The sequence below is a fragment of the Muscardinus avellanarius genome (assembly GCF_963383645.1).
Source record: "Muscardinus avellanarius genome assembly, chromosome: 11".
Taxonomy (NCBI): domain Eukaryota; kingdom Metazoa; phylum Chordata; class Mammalia; order Rodentia; family Gliridae; genus Muscardinus; species Muscardinus avellanarius.
The window spans coordinates 102,685,302-102,706,248 of NC_137797.1; the positions used below are offsets into that span (position 1 = coordinate 102,685,302).

The following is a 20,947-nucleotide window of genomic DNA, read 5'->3' on the forward strand; positions in this document are numbered from 1 at the left end:
CTTGATGTGGTAGCACCATCTTGCCTCACCATATCAGGACTGCTGGTACTGTGGCCACCAGAGAACTCCAGAAAAAAAAAAAAACTTGAAGTGGCTGAAGCTAATTGGAATTTAAGTGGTTGGCTCTTCATCCCATGCTCCACAGAGATCCTACTGCCAGGACACAGGCTACAACTTGTAACAGTGGTGGCCAAGCTCACCACATTCTACAGAGATCCAGAGCAGTGCTCAACAACATTAAGTGAACTAGCTGTCCTCGAGGTAGAACATTCAACATGGCCACAGGGACTCTTGCAACAAGTAATAGACTCACAGAGTCTGAGACTTTGCATTTTATCCTGGTGAAGGTGAGTGTGGAGTCTGCTGTCAGATACAACAGAGGCATAGATTAGCAGACAGGGCCCAGGTCCAATCAGGCAAAAGTCCAAAGGTCACAGAGACCTAATAGGGCACCCAGAGATTACCACAGACCACCCAATCATGGTGACCAGAGAGAAGTCAGACCAACTTAGCCCTATCTGTGAAGAACACAGACTCCTATGTATATGCTGGATCTGGTCCCAGAAGCAGTCACTGCCTAAATAGGTGGGGATAGATGAAAGCTGAGCATAGACACCTGCGTTTAGTACTAGATTCAGCCCCAGTGATACTGACCACCTGTGTAGACTGAGAAAATCTCAGAGACTGGCTCTTTTTGAGAGTTAGAGACCCAGGATTGCAACAGGAAAGGTGCCAATGGCACCCAGCACCTGCACAAAGAGAGACACTAGCTCCAGGGTCCCAATCTTTGAAGGAGACCAAAAAGTGGGGCTGTAAACTGACATCATAGGTTACAGAGCAAATGAGAGTGTTTAGAACATACTTGAGAACGTATTATAGAATGTGAACCTTAAATGGCTGAAATAATCCACACAGAACCAGGAGGACTGCAAAGGCCATGTCTTGTCAGGATTCATATATTTGTAGTGTTGTTTTATTTTTTGTTTGTTTGTGTATGTGCATGCTTGTTTGCTTGCTCCCTTCCCCGCCCCTTTTACAAGCTTCTTTCCTCTTTCACACTTAATCTCTTCTCTCTGTCCTTTTTTTGTTTCATTTTTTTCTTTTTATTGTATTAAATCCATTTCATTTCACTATACTAAATACACCTAAAGTGCATGATGTACATTCACAAACATATCAAAGTCAACCACTAAGCCAAACATAAGAAGAAGGGAGGGAGGAGGGACAGGATGGGAAGTGGGGGAGGGCTAAATAAGTGATGTGTGCATGTATGTTTCTTTTTTTTTTTTTTTGTGGTACCAGGGGTGGAACCCAGAGGCTTTCTACCTCCGGGCTATACTCCCAGACCTATTTTATATTTTATTTGGAAACAGGGTCTCACTAAGTTGCTGAGAGCCTTACTAAGTAGCTGAGGCTGGCTTCGAACCCGTGTGATCCTCCTGTCTCAGCCTCCCAAGCGCGGGGATTACAAGCGTGCGCCACCACGCCCAGCTTGCATGTATGTTTCTACCATCTTGTACTCCATTAAGATGGGTGACTACAATGAACTAATTAAAGAAATTGTCATTTAAGTTTGGCTCTTTGGGGTCAAGCTACAGTTTTGGCACTTTGATTACTTGGTTTTCTCATTTTGCCATGGTAAATATAACTGAGATCAGCAGGTATCAAGCATGGAGTGAGAAAAGAAGAGATCAGAGATGTATACACCTTCAAGATAATCCCCAGTGAACTATTTCCTCCAGCTAGGTCCCACATCCCAAGGTTTCCACCACCTCCCATTAATGCTAGTAAATAGTCAACCCAATGATGGGTTCATTCATGGTTTAGAATCAGCCTGACAGCCCAGTCACTTCCCGGTAGCTCCAGCTCCCATACCTGTGGTCCTCGAGATTGAGCCCTCGACACAGGAGCTCATGGAGCACTCCCAGATCCAAATCACCACTGAGCTAAACACAGGGACCAGCCTTCCTGCTCTTTGTTCTACTTGGTTTACCAGACTCAAGTTGTCTCTCTTTACATGCTATCTGACTAACACACTCCTCCAGGCTACCGCTCTTGCCCCTTGACTGTGTTTCACATAGATCATCAGGGAAACTCTGGCCATAGCACAGGCTCTATCCTGCACAGTCCATCAGGAGCTTCGTGGGGAACAGAGCTGCTTTCCAGGGCATCAATTTCTCCTGCTTTCTATCTTTCTTTACTGGGCACCATAGTTCATTCTCTTTTGTGAGTAATTTCTGTTCTGCCTAAAGAGAAAAAATGTCAGAGACATAGGGCTAAAAATAATTTCTAAACAGTTACATGATCCATACTGGTGACTGCATATTGTCTCCTTACTGAGATTGTAGCTAAACAGTTCAACAGATGTAAATAAGCCTGAGTGTTCAACTCAATCACCTATCCACCTATCCATTTACCCATCCATCCTTTTTGGGCCAGCAATGAGCAGAGAGTAAAGAGGATTCTTGCCGTGTGAGTAAACTTCTTTGCCTAATTGACTGCTTCATGGGACCACAGAGAGCTTTCCATCACTACATACACAGAAAAATATTTCCAAACTTTACCTACATTTGATAATATTGTCTGTTATCCTGGAAGCATTTTTAAAAGAATAACTTCACAGCTATCATGGTAAAAAGCATGAGCAATATGTATATATATTTAATGTGAATTCAGTGACAAATATATATATTTAATGTGAATTCAGTGACAAACCTCAATTATTGGAGAGGAAAGAGGCAACTGGTTTAAGTAAATGTGTGCACATGTGAATGTGTATACCCATGCACTGGTAAAAAATAAAATAAAATAAAATTATAAAAGATTCTTTTTCTCGGTACTATAGAAATGTTGACCTCCAAGAGATTACATACTTCAGATACTTTCTACAAAGAGCCTTGGAGATCATCTGCATGAGTTCCTATACACATCTAAGTTTGTAGTAGGGATAAATCTTCAGTGCTTAGAATGTTCCATGTACCAGCTATGTACTATAATTTTGTGATGTTACTTGTTCTGAACTCATTTGGCCAGATAAAATATGTAGATAAGGCCCCAACCAAAACAATGCAAATAAATGTGTCTTCATTTGCATGTCAGCACAAAAGATGTTATTTCCTTCCCCATCAGCTCCAAGAGACTCCAGGCTAGTGGGAGCTTCTCACTGAAAGGCAAATCTTGGCTGGAGGTCCAGGAAAATGCAGGGTTTTCATGAAGAAAACTATGAATCCAGTCATTAAACAAACTGGACATTTACTGCTGTGTCATTGTATACGGGGGTTCTTAAAGAGGTCATTTCCAATCATCAAATGGACATTGCATTTCGAATGAAAGTATAAGCAAATTTTTGGCAGTGGTACTAAAGTTCAGGACCTTCTTTTATAGACAATGGATGATTTCATGAAACATGCAATTATAATCATCACAAGTGTGGAATTCATAATTGGAATTCTGGGGAATGGATTCATCGCACTGGTGAACGGCATGGACTGGGTCAGGAGAAGGAAGATCTCACCCGCTGATCGACTCCTCACTGCTCTGGCCGTCTCCAGAATCGGTCTGCTCTCAGTAGTGCCCAGCAGCTTGTGGGTAATTGTGTTTTACCCAGATTTGTTGATGAATACAGAAATCATAAGAATAGGTAATAATTTCTGGATAATGGCCAATCATTTTAATCTCTGGCTTTCTACAAACCTCAGCATTTTTTATCTCTTGAAGATAGCCAATTACGGGAATTCTACTTTTCTCTACCTGAAGTGGAGAGTGAAAAAGGTGGCTTCGGCGACGCTGCTGGTGTCTCTGGTCCTTCTGGGTTTAAATATCACACTTATAAATACACAAGTTGATGTCTGTATTCATGAATCCAAAAGAAATATGTCTGGTGGTTCCATTTTGGGAGTCTCTATGCAATGCTCCAGGCCTCTCTTACTCACCAACGTTGCTTTCTTTTTCATCCCCTCTTCTGTGTCCCTGATAGCTATTGTTCTGCTCATTTTCTCCCTGTGGAGACATCACAGGAGGATGCAGCCCAGCGCCCCAGGATCCAGAGACACCAGTGCCAGGGCCAACATAAAGGCCTTGCAGACTATGGTTGCCTTCCTCCTGGTCTATGTCATTTTCTTCTTTTGTCTTGTCATGCAAATTTCTGGTTTTGAATTGCAGGAACAAGGTCTCATCTTTTTTATTGACTTGGCTACTGGGCTATCTTTACCTTCAGGTCATTCTTGTGTCCTGATTCTGGGAGACAGTAAGTTGAGACAGGCCTCCCTTTCAGTATTAAAGTGGCTAAGATGTAGTTTCCAAGAATGTGGAACTCACCGGTCCCTGATTCATTTAAAGAATGGTCGTGCATATTCTTGAGAAAGAAATTCCTGTATGTCATAAATTCATACTTTTCTAATGTTCTTCCATCGTATGTGACTGTGAAATTTACAAATGAAAAATAGAATAATGCTTAACCAAACAGATTACAAAGTTAGAATTACATTTAAAAGTATATATATTTTTAAAAAATCTGAGGCTGTTTCATTTCAATTTTTATGCCTATTATTAGTTTCAAATTTATAAACTTTTGAAACATATTTATCATTATTAGGCATATGCTGTTTACTTTGGGGAATGCATTAAAATTTTCCATATAATTTTCTGGTATATACCATTATCCATTTTAATTTCAATGGAAATGAATATTAAATCATAGCTTATGATTGTTATTTTTAAGATATATATTTCTATTATAATTATTAAGAAATCTTCATTTTACAAAATAATGCACCTTTTTGTGGCAATCTTATACCTGTATATAATGTTTTTTATCATATTTGTGCTCTCCATTTTTCTTATTTTCTCCTCCCCTTTCTCCCTCTGGTTCCCTTTTCCTCCCTTCTACTATTTTGTCATTATTTTTTTTCTAAGTTCTACATATGAAAAATAAATAAATTCCACATGTGAGAGAAACCAAACAATACTTGCTTTCTGAGTCTGATTTATTTTACTTAACATGATGGTCCATTTATTATATCAGTTCCACCCATTTTTATGCAAATGACATGATTCTTTCAATCTATGAACATAAGATGCCATTCCATCTTCAAGTGTCTTCTTCAATTTTTTTCTTCAGTGTCATGTCTTTGTTATGTTTTAATCTCTGGCTTTCTACAAACTTCAGCATCTTTTATTTCTTGAAGATAGTCAATTATGGGAACTCAACTTTTCTCTACTGAAATGGAGAGTAAAAAGGGTGGCTTCAGTAACACTGCTGGTGTCTCTGGTCCTCCTGTGTTTAAATATCACACTTATAAACATGCAAGTTGATGTCTATATTCATGAATCCAAAAGAAATATGTCTGGTGGTTCCATTTTGGGAGGCTCTGTGCAATGCTCCAGGCCTTTGTTATGTCTTTATTTGTTATGTCTTTATCAGATTTTGGTAGGAGGGTATCAGATTTTGTTTGAAAGCTATCTAGAATGGGTTTGAGTTTCTTCATTATGTGTGTGTGTGTGTGTGTGTGTGTGTGTGTGTGTGTTACTGGGGATGGAACCCAGGGGCATTCTACCTCCGAGCTACATCCACAGCCTTGTTTTTTATTCCTTATTTCAAAACAGGGTCTCACTGAGTTGCAAAGGGCCTAAGTAGCTGAGGCTGGCCGCAAACCATGATCCTCCTGTCTCAGCCTCCCAAATGCTGGGATTTACAAGCATGCGCCACCACACCCGTCTTCCTTCTTTTATATTTTATTAAGTAATTGTTCCTTTTTTAGTACTGAGGACTGAACTCAGAGAAATTCTGCCTCTGAACTACACTCTCACCCACATTTTTAAATTTTTATTTTGAAACAGATTTTCCTTAGTATGATGAGGGTCTCACTACTGTCCGAGGCTGTCCTCAAAATTGTAGTCCTTCTGTCTCAGCATCTTAAATACTGAGATTAGGAGTTTGTGCCACCATGCCTGGCTTGAATAATTTTTCTTTAAAATCTAATAAAATTCAGCTGTGTGTTCATCCAGTGCTGGGCTTTTATTTGTTTAAAGACATTTTATTACTGCTTCTTGTTGATGTATGTTTAGGTTTTTATATCCTCTTGGTTCAATTTTGGTAGACCATATATCTCCAGAAATTTTTCCACTTCTTTTAAGTTTTTCAATATATTGGCATATAATTTTTCAAAATATTCTCTTAATGAACCTCTGAATTTCAGTGGTATTTGTGATAATGACCCCCATTTGTCTTTAATTTTATTTATTTGATTCATCTTTATTTTTTCTTAATTTGTGTAAGAGTTTGCCAATATCCTTTCTCTTAAAAAAAAAAACTATCTTTCGCTGACCTATTAAATTATTCTTTTAATCTCTATTTCATTGATTTCAGATCTAATCCTTATGATTTCTGTCCTACTGAGTTGGGGTCTGGTTTGTTCATGTTTTCATAAGGCCTTCAGATACGTCATTAGGTTTACCATGCTCATAGATTTCTTCCATGAACATCTTGTATTTTTCCAGGCAGCTCAGGGGAGCTTCATCCAACAGTGCACACCTTACACAGTGGCCTGGAGACTTTAGTAGTTGGAGATGAATAACATGTTGAACCCTCATTTTCTAACATGCAAATAAACATATATTTCACACATTTATTTGTATTATTTTACAGATTTTCTTATCTATACAATTTAATATTATTCTTTAGTTCTGAGCAAATATCATTACGGAACACTAATGCGTAAAATAGGCAGCAAAATCAAAGCTGGTATATGGTATTTATTAAGTACTGAGGTTTTGTTTTGTTGTTTTGTTTGTTTGTTTGTTTGTTTGTTTGTTTGGGGGGTACTGGGGAAGCCCTTCTACCTCGGGACTACACTCCCAGACCTATTTTTATATTTTTATTTGGAAACAGGATCTCTTAAGCCAGTGAGGCTGGCTTCGAACCTGCACGATCCTCCTGTCTCCGCCTCCCAAGCACGGGGATTACAAGCGTGCGCCACCATGTGCCAGGAAAGTACTGAGGTTTTAAAGCACGTTTTCATGGGGTCTGAATGGGGACCTATGTATGTATATGTAGTCCAAACTCTTTCTACAAATGCTGACTTTGTACACAATACACACATATACGCACCAAATAATACATTTATCTGGATCCAGATTCATTTCTCTCTTACTTCAATAATTTTGGTTATTTACTTCATTAACACTAGCTATATATCTACTTCATGTTAGTATTGTGGTAGTTGTTAAGATATTATTTTAAAATTATTTGTAAGTATATTCTCCAAAATATTAATGTTAAGTGTTTCATAAACTGGAACAATTTCACTTGTGGATGAGAAGTGGGTGAGAATCCATTGTCCAATGAAGCAGACACTAGGTGAATGAGTTCACTCACAGGAAAGAATCCTCCTCATGTTTGTCTTCTCCTTGGACCAGTAGGGACCATCTCTCCACCAGCTCCAGACATCTTCAGATGGTCTGCACCTGCCTGTACCTGCCCACACCTCTCCCCAGCATCTGCTCCGAGACAGTCAGTTCAGGCAGCCAGATAGACGAAGGATGGACTGGGACCTGACAGCCCATCCTGGCGGTAGTTCAGTTGGAACCTCCAGAGACACATGAAGGGCTCATAGTGCTCAAGGCATGGTGCCTGCACGGGGTCAAAGGGGGTCGCTCCAAGACTACACTGGACTCCCTCTGCCAGGGCAGGTAGGGAGAAACAGGCCCAGGGCAGGAAGACAGAGGACAAGGCCCAAGCGTGGAGCCTAGGGCCAGAGGACTTAAACGGAACTCATTAACAGTGACACCGATGCCCTGACACCTAAACACAAAGCCGTCAGAGGCAAGAGAGGGGCACAAACACTCATAAAATGGGTCCAAAAGCTGACAATAGGTTACAGAGCAAATGAGAGACATTGGAATATGCCGCAAACCGCTCAGTCGAAATAGGCGTGAACCCACTCGCAATCGAATCAATCTCAGAAAAGATGGGCGAAGATATGGGTGCCGTACTGCAGCCACTTACTGCAGCGATTCTTTCCCTTCTAGGAAATAAATTCCTTTAAGTTCCTATTTACGGCGCTTTTGGAAAGAATCTGACATGGACAAGAGCTTCTTGAGCTAATGACACTTTATTACAAGAACCCAGAAAATTTATATCTTTCACCAGTGGGGTTAATAGTAAAAAAAAAAAAAAAAAAAAAAAGAAAGAAAGAAAGAAAGAAAGGAGTGTAATCACCATAAATCAATAATCAAGGTAAAAAAAAAAAACAAGTTAGTCCGGCTTTCAAGAGATTAGCTCAGAGTCTTCTCCGGATCCCGCGGCAGATCCAGCTGTCCTTGCGAAGGGCAAATTCCAGAAGAAACGGCACACCCAGGGCTTGGAGAATAAGCTTCTCATGGAGTCTTCTTTAACTTTTTGGAACTTTCCGTCTTTAGGGCTTAGTCCATATGTCAGGCATGGGAAGATGTGGCGATATAATGGTGGATGTAATGGAGTTCTCCCAGGTGTGTCCGCCTTGCCTTCTAAATTCTGAAAGCTTAAGCAAACGCACAACACAGTTTGGCAGATAAACACCAAAAATTACCATGAAGTTTTTAGATTTAGTTGTCAGATGTATTTCCTTAGCTGCTGAACACTTTTCCTCAAACGATAGGCTTATTAGAAGCCTATTCCTCTTTTAAATAATCCATTTCCACATCACAATCCTTCTGCAACCTGCTTTTAATCTTTCTAATTCCTTTCTTTCCCATTTGGGACAATCTTATGATAAGCTCTTCTTCATACAAGAATCCTTTCTTATTCTCACCATATTTCCTTTCTTTTACACATTTATTATATCTATCCTTGTTTCAGACATATTCATTTCTTAGCCACGTGGCGCCTCTTTGTGGTGCCTCTTTGTCTCGGGTAGTGTTCATACTGGGTGTAAAGGTCAAGAATCTTCCTAGCCTTCAGCTCTATTATATTGGGCAGTATTAGCTGCTCATAAAGTTTATCTTCTCTGTATCTAGGCAGGATCGCAAGGATAAACAGTTACCGGTTGCCTCCCCTTTAGGGCTAATGGTTTCAGTTAACTTAATGCTTTTACTGTGTGTTAATGAAAGTCAGAGATAGAGGGGAAATCCGCGTTTGTAATTATTGACTGGAATGCTGCCGCTGCATCTAAATTCTAACTAGATTTTATTACCATTTTAACAAAGCCGAGGACATTTAGAGGCTTAGACAAATTACCAGAAAGTTTATATTCCACGGACTCAGTTTCTCTCACAGTCCTGATCTTACACCATCGGAGCAATTCGTGTGGAGAGTTAAAAGAATCGTTACTAAAAGAATAATAGTTATGAAAGAATATCTAAAAGTGGGGAGTACTTTGGCCAGAGACGACACCCTCTCTCGGGGCTATATGCCGATTTGACTACGTGGGAGGTTGTCACACATGCAGATGCCGAGAGGAAGTAGGTGGTCTCGGCAGGAATATACTCCAGAATCTATCACAGTGAACAGACTTACAGATAATCTATACAAGAGCCCAAGCCATAATATATGTAAATTAGCAAGAATGCTGTTTTATTGAGTTTTGGGTTTTTTTCTCTCACACCGTTGCTAGTCTTTTTGTTCTTTTTTTGTTGTTCTTCTTCCTTTTTAATTTTGGTTGATTTTTTTGTCATTGTTTTATGATTATATTAACTTTCACAAACAAACCAATGCTGGAGACGAAAAGAGAGGAGAGAATCTCATATTCTGTGTCTTTTCCTAGTTGCTGTGTTTCACCAGTGCTAGTAAGATGTGAGCTACATTTCCAACAACAATCCTGCCATGACTGATACTTCAAAGTAAACTCACTAAGTCTGGAGGATGGGAAGCCATGCATAACATCCTGACTGTGATTTATAATCTCCTGACCTAACACTCCACCAGCACCTGGTTTCTGCAGGTGGACATAGGCCCTTGTTTTCTTTTACATTCTCTGATGACTCTCAAACAGAAAAGGACCATGGTGTGCTAAGGAAGAGTCTGAGGCTATATTTAGGGAAAACATTGCTATTTCTAAGATAGCTCAAAATAATCTCTACCCATGTACTTGATCTTCCTCCATAGACTACATAGCTGGCTTGTCAATGAAAGCTGAGTTCTCCTTTGCTCACATGCAAATGAAAACATATTGGCTTTCATGGTTTTGCGATTTGTCTTCTCTGAATCCTGCATAGTTTGGGTTCATCATGTTTTCATATAAGCTAGTGAAATTTTAAAACCTAATACACAGACCCTGCAGGAAAAGTTTAAGTTGGTAGATGGAACTTACTATATTTGACAATATTGCTAAACTTAACTCATTATTTTAGTAATTTCTACTATTTCCTGGTGGATTGATTTGATTATCAATAGGTAAACATGTGGTCTGCAAGAAAAATGTTTTATTATTTTTATAAGTTCTTTTTGTGGCCAAATTTTAATGGCTCATAACTCTAATAGAAAGCTTTTCTTATTTCTGGCATTAGTGTAAAAGATTCTATTCTTCACAATTAAACTTAATGCTATTTAGTAACACACACTTTATTAGGCTATTATCATTTCCTTCATCATGTATTGGGTCAGTGAAAAATAATATTTCAACATCTGTCAATAGTCAAAGTTCAACAGTAGACAGACCACATGAAAATACATGATGAACTACACTTTAAAAACACAAATATTTCAGAATAATATACAATTAGAAAACTATTATCAGTCACAATTTGTGATTCTATTATTTAAATTAAAATATATTGTGGTCCATATTTGAAAACTATTAAACATTTTCTAATGCAATTGTAGTTTTGCATGTATTTCCTATGTAAATTATACATTCCTAATAGTGATTATCTATTCCAGGAATTCAGAAATCTGACTTATAAGTAGAAAAATTGTAATAATTAGACTCATAAAAATTTTTTAAATATTTCTAAAATAGGACTTTATTTGAAATGGAAATAATATATTTAGTACATAAATATCAATCTATACATTATTTTTTAATTCTTATATGATATATTGGTGCTTCTTCTAGATTATGGGATACATTTTGTGAGTATAATTATACAGTTTTAATCTTGGTAACTATGTCTTACATGCATATATACATAAATTTTATAGGTTTATCATTTTATAATAATTATTGACACAAAATTCATATTATTTGTTACTATAAAATTTTATTATACTTAAGTCATCTGCACTGATAATCTTTCATTCATTAGAATACTAATAAGCAATTATGTATATCTACTGCTAAAGTGTCAATATAATTAGCTAGTCTTTATTCCAAATATAATTTTGTAAACTTCACAAAATTAAATGTTAACAGAAGATTTTTAACAAGTACAAGTTTATCCATACAAGAATCTTGTGGAAACTGATTTTTCTCTAGAATCTGTAAAATGATCTCAAAATGGTCTACAGACCTGATGGTCCAGCCTCTGTGGACCTGCACCTCAGCCACCACAGTACCGCAATGGAGGCTCGTCTCAGCTTAGTGTCCCCCAAAATTAGGACATAGGAGTGGACCGAAGGAAAAAATAATATAGTAGCCTGGACAAAGGACATGATTGGATTTGTGTAGAGGGAATCAGAGCTTGAAACTCCAACAAGAAACGACAGAAAAAAGATGGTGTAGAGCAGGAGGAAGGCGACCACGGCCTGCAAGGCCTTCACGTGGGCCGCGGTGCTGGCATCTCTGCATTCTGGGGCGCTGTGCTGCATGGTCTTCAGGTGCCTCCACAGGGAGGAGATGAGCAGGAGAAAAGCCATCAAGGACACACTGAAGGGTATGATGGTGAATATAGTGTTGATCAATGCAAGATTCCTCAAATTTGTAGAATTCCGCAAAATGGAATGGTCAGACATGTTTCCTTTGGATCCATCTGCCCAGATGTTGATGTACATGTTTATCAGTACAATATTTATAAGCAAAAAGACCAAAGACAGCAACAATGTCCCAGAAACTGCCTTTCTAGCTCTCCAGTTAAGGTAAAGAAAAACAGAGTTGGAGAAATTGGCAATCTTGAGAAAATAAAAGATGCTGAGGCTTGTAGCCAGCCAGATGCTGAAGTGATTAACGACGATCCAGACAAGGGTCCTCATCCTAATGGACTCTACACTTACCCATAAAGCTGGGTAAACCACAGATCTCCACCATTCCAGGTAGACTAACCAGAGCATAGGAATTCTAGAGACGGCCAGAGCAGTGAGGATTCGATCGACAGGTGAGAGCTTCCTTCTCCTGACCCAGTCCAGGCAGTTCACCAGAACGATGAATCCATTCCCTAAACTTCCAGTTACAAATTCCACACTTAAAATGATTGTACATATGCTCCATACAACATCAACCATTGCCTGGAAGAAAAACCCCAGTGTCCAAAATCACCGCTGAATATTTGGTAATACATAAATCTAATGCTATGCCTATCTGATTCTTAAGAATTCATAACATACTCCCTTTAAGTCCCCACATATTATGTCAAACCAAAAAACACCATGATTTGCTCGTGGCTAGGTTCATAGATTCCTTCATGAGAGTCTTGTGATTTTTCAGACAACATGGCTAAGCATTATTATGATGCTGCATGTATTGACAGCCTTTTGTAGGCGATGCAGAAGAAAATGATGAAATTTTGTGTTGTCGTGAAAATGAAAGTATATATGTTTGCATTGTTTGTTTTTTATTACCTATTTTAGTTTGGTTTCTTGGTTTCTGAAAAGCAACTTTATAAAATATTAACATAAATACCAAGCAACAAGAATCTAATTTGGTGAACTTCCTAGTCTTGGAGGGTTTGTGGATTTTTTGTTTTTGTTTTTGTTTTGTTTTGTTTTTGTGGTACTAGGGACGGAACTCAGAGGCACTCTATATCTGAGCTATACTCCCAGCCTTATTTTTTATTATTTATTTTGAAACAGGATCTCACTGAGTTGCAAAGGGCCTAAGTAGCTGAGGCTATTCATGAATCGCAATCCTCCTGTCTCAACCTCCCAAATGCTGGGATTACAAGCATGTGCCACCATGCCTGGCTTTCTCAAAGGGTTTTAATCACTTAAAAATTAGATCTATGAACTTCTCCATGGTTTTCCAATGTCTTTTATACAAAATTTCAGAGTTATTCTATAGTCACATAAACATTTCTGCCTACAATGCTTGCATAAAACAATTGTACATTTTTAAATTTTACCTTTTACAAGGAAAAGCAAACATACACATACACATACAGAGGTACACAACAAACACAGAAACACATGTTGATTTGAACTCAAATCACATTTCTTTAAATCCAAAAATTCAGATTTTGCACTGACTCTACAGTTAATCTGCATTTAGCTCTTGGTTACTAAAGTGTTAGTTTAAAGACTTTACTCCAGAATAGTATCAAGAATAATCTCTGCAGTGCTAATGGATATAGTAAGTCAACTTAGGACTGTTTTATCCATGATCTGAAGGGCAGTGGAAATCTTCCTGTGGTTCCCTGAATCATGCACTTAGATGAAGGAGTTCACCCACACACAGAAGAATCCTCCTAACTCCCTGCCTTTTTCTGGCCTAGGAAGGATCATTTCTCCATCAACACCAGAGACTTTCAGAATTTATCTACCTGCCTTCACCACCAACCAGCAAACGCTCCATGGCCCCCTCTGCAGGTGCCCAAGGAGATGGAGGAAGACGGTTGCCTGGACAGGATGGTGATAAACAATACGATTCAATTATTCAATAGATGAGGAGTAAAAGACAACAATAAACACAATAAATTCCAAATACAGTAGAAAAATCTATATCAAAAATGTCAAAGATTGCTAACAAAGACGTAGGGTGTTCGGTGGGTAGGGCTCACTCTACACTCCATTCTCTGAAAAAATGTTAGTAAAGAATTAAAAACAATTTAATAAAAATACTCACATATGTCCAGAATTTTGAAAAGAGGCAAATTGAGAAGGTGACTAAGGACAGCAGGAGAGAGATAAAAGAAAAACTCCTAATGTAAGAGCAAACATACCGTCAGGGTAGAGACACGATGGTCACTCTGGTGTTCAGGTCCAAGAATGAGCTCTGGAAAGAAGACAAGGAGCAATGCAAAGCAGCCTGGGTAGGGCTGTGCTGAGAAGGGTTCCTGCTAGAGCTCAAGGGCTGTCAGAAGCAAGACAGAACTGGGTCCCACTGAGAGCCACTTCAGGTAACAGTCACACTACACCCCTATTAGTGGCCCTATGGACTGAAATTTTGATTCTTTCAGCCAGCTCTGTGCTTGCCACAGAATGAACAGAAAGGCCTGTTTCAGCTCACTGTTTCCTTCTATTAGGACAGGGGATGGCTTGAAGGATGGATGATGCCTGTAGTCAGCAAACCAAGATGATATCTGCACTACACTGCCTGTTAGAACTGCAGCCTGAAATGGTAAGAACAGAGGAAAGGACAAAGAGCAAGGAAAAGCAGACACAAATAGCAAGGCCTCGGTACACAGCTGGTGCTGGATCTTAGCAGTGTTTGCCGTGAAGCTGCATCCTGCCGACTTGTTGACACAGGAAGTGGTGAACAGCAGAGAATGGGCAGGGTGTGCAGTCAAGGTGATACTCACAAGAGTGAACACAGTCACATTTGGAAGATGACAGTACCCCCCCCCCAATTTGGTCGCCAAATCAAGTTTCCTGTATGTTCATTCATCCACACGGTCTCTTCCATGTTTAAAACAGCATGATCAGAAATCACAACATTCCCCACCAGAAGGACTCTGTGATGTCTCCTCTTCAGGTAGAGAAGCTCATTTCTCTCTTAGTGTATTCAGTTTCCAAAGCAGATTACTCTGCTTACAGCCAGAACAGAGGCTTCATCAACTCAGGATATCCTTTATCTTTCACCTCCGCGCCTGAAATTTACTACAAAGACATGCGCTAAATTCCCAGAACACATTCTGCCTTTTTGTGGATGAAATCAATGCTTGGTGGTGAGCTAATCGAGTCTCAAAAAAAAAAAAATGGATTCCTAGTATAATGGTCTAAAGTTCTACCAGCACCTGGTTTCTGGACATGCACTAAAGTTCTCCATTTCTTTCTGTCTTCTGAGAGAAATGTCAAGCAGAATGACAATATGCTAACGACTGAGTTCATTCGTGTTTTATGAAAAACATTGTTAAACTAGAAACAGCTCAAAATAGTCCTATCCATGTATTGATGCCCTTGCCACAAGCAGAATCTTTTGCAGCAAAAGCTAGATTCTCATTTGCTAATACGAAAATGAAGACATATTCCCTTTCTTGGTTTTGCAGTTCTTTTTGCCTTGTCTGACCTCTACACAATTTGTCTACATAATTTGGGTTCATCACGTTTGCATGTCAGCCAGTGAAACTAACCTTGGTTTCCTCCCCATCTCCTCTCCTTCCCTATACATGATACTGAGATTAGAATTGATATTTTCATATGTGCACAACATCAGTAGAATTGTGCCCTTAATTAATTCTCCCTTCTCCCCACCACCATTCCTTAGACCCCCTCTATCACACCACTGAGATTTCCCCTTCATTATCTAAAGCTCCTCTTGCATCCCTATTACTCAACAACTTCTGAATCTGAGAGAACACATATGACCCTTGACTTTCTGTGCCTGGCTAATCTCACTCAACATAACATTCTCCATGTTCATCCATTTTCCTGCAAATGACATAATTCTATTCTTCCTTATTGCTGGGTAAAATTCCATTATGTGTATATCCCATAATTTTGTGATGCATTCATCTGTTGCTGGACACCAAGGCTGGTTTCATGATTTGGCTTCTGTGAATTGTGCTGCTACAAACATGAAAATGCAGTCTATTATTCAGCATGTACCTCAAACTCCATCCTCTCTCTGTGCCTGAGAGTCAACTCAAGATGGATCAAAGACCTGGAAATTGTTACTTCTTTGCAAAAATAACAATTGCATTGGATTATCTACAGATAAATACACTATGGGCTTGAAAAAAATAAATCTTTTGTCATTTGCATTAAATTTTCATTAGTTTTTTTTCTATGCTTTCTCACTAAACTGGTTAAAAATTCTTATATAGAGCTTCCCTTCATCCTGATATGTGTATTAAGACCCTATATTTAACCACTAAGCATAATATTTCTTTATACATGTAGTATTCACCATTTGTTGGGTTACTATTTCTTTCCATGTATTTGATTCAGTTAAAAGTTGGTGTACATGATATTTCAAAAACTGTTAATGGACAGTGTTCAATCAGGAGGCAGATCATACTGAAACTTGACTGTTCAACATAAAGACTGTGAACTAGCCAGGGGGTGGCACATGCCTATACAGCCAGAACATGAGAGGCTGAGAGAGGAGGATCACAAGTTTGAGGCCAGCCTCAGCAACGTAGCAATACTCTGTTTCAAAATAAAAAGTAAAAGGGGCTGATGGTGTAGCTCAGAGGTAGAGTATCCTTGGGTTCAAGCCCTATGACAACAAAACATAAATTCTCCTGGCACTCGTCAATCCTTCCCAAAGTATCATTAGATATTTTTGTTTTTTAAAAGAGCTTTATTAAAGAGGAATTTTGTTGAATATTTTAATATGGTTGAGTGTGTTTATTCCATGTAGAATCATAAACATTTCTTGCTATAAACAAAAGACATTCTACTTTATTACTACTATAGAAAGCCAACCACTTTCTTGGGCATTTAACATCTCATTTCTTAAAATTTTTTTCCTCCTTTTTTATTCTTTATAGTAGAGTATTAGCATCACACACACACACACACACACACACACACACACACACAGATTGCAGATTGAGAGTCTTAAACAACAGAATTTTAATTTACTCACTTACGATTCTGGATGCTGGACGTCTAAGCTCAAGTGGCCGTGGGGCTGGTGTCTGGGCTGCTGGCTTGTGAGCAGCACAGACACCAAGCAGCTCCCCATTTACAAATGGAGATGCCAGTGATCAGCAAAATCACTTCATGTTCTGACTTTTCAAGATTTCTCTTTCTTTGGCCAACACCAAAGGGGGAAAATACCATAGTCAATTAGAGGGAAGAAGTAAACCCATCCTTACAAGTAACTGTGCACAGATGATGTGATTGTCACCTGCAGACAACTAGAGAATGAGAGTAAGAGAAAAATCACATAGGACAGTTCAGCAGCGTGTCTGGATGCTGCTTACAACAATGACTTTTTTGTCTACATGTTGACAGGCATCAACTATCATAGAGAAAATTAAGACTGTTTAAGATACGTGCCCAAATTGTATAGCCTTTTCCATGCTTTCCCACCAGATTCCCCATTAGCTGTGAGCAGCCTCATGAATTGGGGGAGTCTCCCTCTCTTGGGGTCACTGCTTTCTCTCTTTTCTGCTCTCTCTGTGCACTGCTGGAGGAGTCTGTTAACATCTTGGTACCTCAGTTAACTCACACAAAAAACAGTGCGACACACACTTGAGTGTTAAATTGGAGATAAGCAGGTTGCTTTATCCATGAACATTGTGGAGAACCGTGTTAGAACATGACAGTGAGATTCACACTGATACACACACACACACACACACACACACACACACACACAGCATCATGTACTCTGTCTCCTGGATCCCCTCTCTCTTTCTTCCTCCTTCCCCAGTCTCCTTTCACTGCTTTTCTGGTCCCTCTCCTAACTTTTATGAGGCTCCTTTTTCGTGTTTCCTCTCCTGCTCCCACTCTGAGAGATAACCTGCGGTCCTTAAATTCTGAGCCTGACTGATATCTGATAGGGATTGAGCCTATAGTGATTGCTAATAAGGGCACTATTAATTGCTAATAAGAACAAGCTCCCATACTTAGACAGACCAATATTTTATTGGTCTCTAAGCTGTCAGCCAAGACATACACCCAAGGTCTACCTTGGCCAGCTAAAGATTGGCTTGTTAGCTCAAAAGAACGCTGAATGTTAAAACACAGACACCTACATTTAGAAAAGAATTATATAGCCTCTCACAATAGTTTAGACTGCGTGTATTTACTGCATTTTGAATGTCAATTGATCTGATCTGCTGACAGACACCTAGGGAGTTTCTATAACTTGGCTCTCAGGCACCGTGCGGCTATAAACATGTGTATGCACACGTCACTACAGTGTTCTGACTTGGATTCTATTGGACAGATACTGAGGAGTGGGGTGGCTGGTTTAGATGGCGTTCCAATGCTAGCCCTGGATGGTGTCCTCTTTCTAATACCTACCTATTACAGATGCCTGCTTTTTATTCAAGAGCATTGATTTCTCATTAAAACATCTCCAAAATATACAGAGAAAAGGTATTCACAAAGTAACTTTTCTAACAAACAAATGAATGAACTACATTCAGAGAATCAGAAAAACTATTTCAAACACAAACCAAGCAGTTTGAAGGAATTTCTATCTAAGAATAGATCTTAATAAAGAATTTCTTATACCTAACAGCATATTGGGTGATATTATCCTGAAGAATTAGTAACACTGAAAATAGGGCTTATCACCATGTTTCAGTCTCATCTCCCCCTTTAAGTCTGATTTAATCCTAAATTTTTCACACATTATGGAATTCATTTAATTTTTATTGATCTTCATTTCTGCTATGTTAAGAATAATAATATTACTAATAATAATAAATAATAATAATAATAATAAATAATAATATTAATAATAATATTAGGATGAAAATTTATGGTAATTATAATTGCGTTAGCCATTTTTAATAATAAATAATAATAATAATAATAAATAATAATAATAAATAATAATAATAATAATAAATAATAATATTAATAATAATATTAGGATGAAAATTTATGGTAATTATAATTGCGTTAGCCATTTTTAAGTTACTCCTATGACAGCATGATTATTATCCACACTAAGAAAATTCAGGTACATGGGGACTTAAGTGTAAAACACACCAACGTTCCCAGGGAGATATTTGACTAAAAGACTCACGTCAACCATGATTAAGTATTTATGTGTATTAGAATTAAAAGGGACTGTGCTGCATACCTGAAACCTACATTTGAGAATACAATGTATTGATTTATTGAGCCGGGTGTGGTGGCGCACGCTTGTAATCCCCGCACTTGGGAGGCTGAGACAGGAGGCTCGCACAGGTTCGAAGCCAGCCTCAGCTACTTAGTGAGGCTCTCAGCAACTTAGCGAGACCCTGTTTCCAAATAAAGTATAAAATAGGTCTGGGAGTATAGCTCAGAGGTAGAAAAGTTCCACCCTCAGTACCACCCAAAAAAAACAAAAAGAAAGAATGAAAGAAAAAAAGACAATGCAATTTATTGTCAAATATAAATTACACATTTCTAATAATGATTAATATATTCCAAAAAATTCTAAATTCAAAGTTGATAATGTAGAAAGAAACAGAAACACAATAGTTTCACATGACTGAGCAACTTTTAACTTGTAAATTAGATCTTAAAATGACAGATTGAATATATTTAATTTCTAACAGTTCCAATAGTGGTTAAGTTATATTTCATTTTGTATCTGGTATCTTAGGCACATCATCTACATTAAAACATAATTTATGTGCCTAAGATTATAAAATTCTTTTTTGTAACTTTGTCTCACTTGTATGTTTACAATCCTTACTCACAAAAGAGCTTTTTCTTTTAACAACCAGAAAAAGGCATATAATCGACACAAAATGCACGTTCTTCGTTACTATACACATTTCAGTGGTCTGCACTGATTGATTCTATGTGTAAACCTATTAAGATGCATATCTTATATGTGCTTCAAAGATTTTAGCTATCCAGATAATGCTTATTCCAAATACATAGTCATAAAATTAATAAGATGCATACAGCAAAAGAATACTTTAAAAGTCCCAATTTATAAATACAGGTACATCTTTTAAACTGGTTTTCCCGTAGAACAGGCAAGATGATTCCCCAGTCTATGAACCTGGCCATCCCGCACCTGTGAGCCTGCCCCGCAGCCGCTGTATCAGCGAAAGGGAGGCCCGCCTCAGCTTACTGTCCCCCAGAATCAGGACACAGGAGTGAAAGGAAGGATAAGCTGTCGCAGCAATCTGGCAAAACAAAAACATCAGACTTCCATCTAGAAACTCAGAGCTCCAAATTTGAACAAGAACTGACAGAAAGAAGATGGCGTAGAGCAGGAGGAAGGCGACCACGGCCTGCAAGGCCTTCACGTGGGCTGCGGTGCTGGCGTCTCTGCATCCTGGGGTGCTGCGCTGCATGGTCCTCAGGTGCCTCCACAGGGAGGAGATGAGCAGAAGGAAAGTGGTCAGGGACACAATGAAGGGGACCAATCTGAAGAAGGTGTTGCTGAACACAAACACTGTGGAAGGTTTTGCTGAGCCAGTCACACTGGAACTGCGAGACACATTTCTTTTATATCCATCAACCCAGACATCAATCTCTATGTTTAGCATGACAATATTTAAGATCAAGAGGACCATGGACCCCAGCAGTGTCCCTGAAACCACCTGCTTAGCTCTCCACTTTAGGCAGAGAAAAATAGAGTTAGAAAAATTGGCAATCTTGAGAAAATAAAGGATGCAGAGGCAGGTAGCCAGCCAGACACTGAAATGATTGGCTGTTGTCCAGGTTAAATAAATGATTTTTATCACTTCTGCAGTCCTTAAATGGCCTGGGTAAAACCAAACTACAAACCAATTTGTGAAAATTAACCAGAGCAGGCTGATTCTAGAGACAGCCAGAGCGATGAGGATTCGATCAACAGGTGAGATCTTCCTTCTCCTGACCCAGTCCACGCCATTCACCAGAGCGATGAAGCCGTTCCCTAGGTTCCCGATGACGAATTCCACATTCAAAAAAATTGACAGTGAGTTCTGTGCAATAGCCCCCATTGTCTGGAAGAGAGGGCTCCAGTGTCTAATGTCACTGTTCAGACTCTCAGTGTGCACAGAAAAATGCCATAAAAGTCTTCTCAATAACATCAAACCAGCAGACTTCAGG

General features: G+C 38.8%; 1 protein-coding gene across 1 annotated transcript; it reads left to right on the forward strand.

Annotated features, from left to right (window-relative positions):
* Positions 1-275: 275 nt before the first annotated feature.
* Positions 276-6,575, forward strand: LOC308269662 (taste receptor type 2 member 140-like; the record flags this gene model as incomplete). Its single annotated transcript, XM_080705026.1, has 4 exons — positions 276-347; positions 3,385-3,588; positions 3,718-4,246; positions 6,499-6,575. The coding sequence occupies 4 exons, from the start codon at positions 276-278 to the stop codon at positions 6,573-6,575; spliced, it is 882 nt and encodes a 293-aa protein (XP_080561152.1).
* Positions 6,576-20,947: the final 14,372 nt, after the last annotated feature.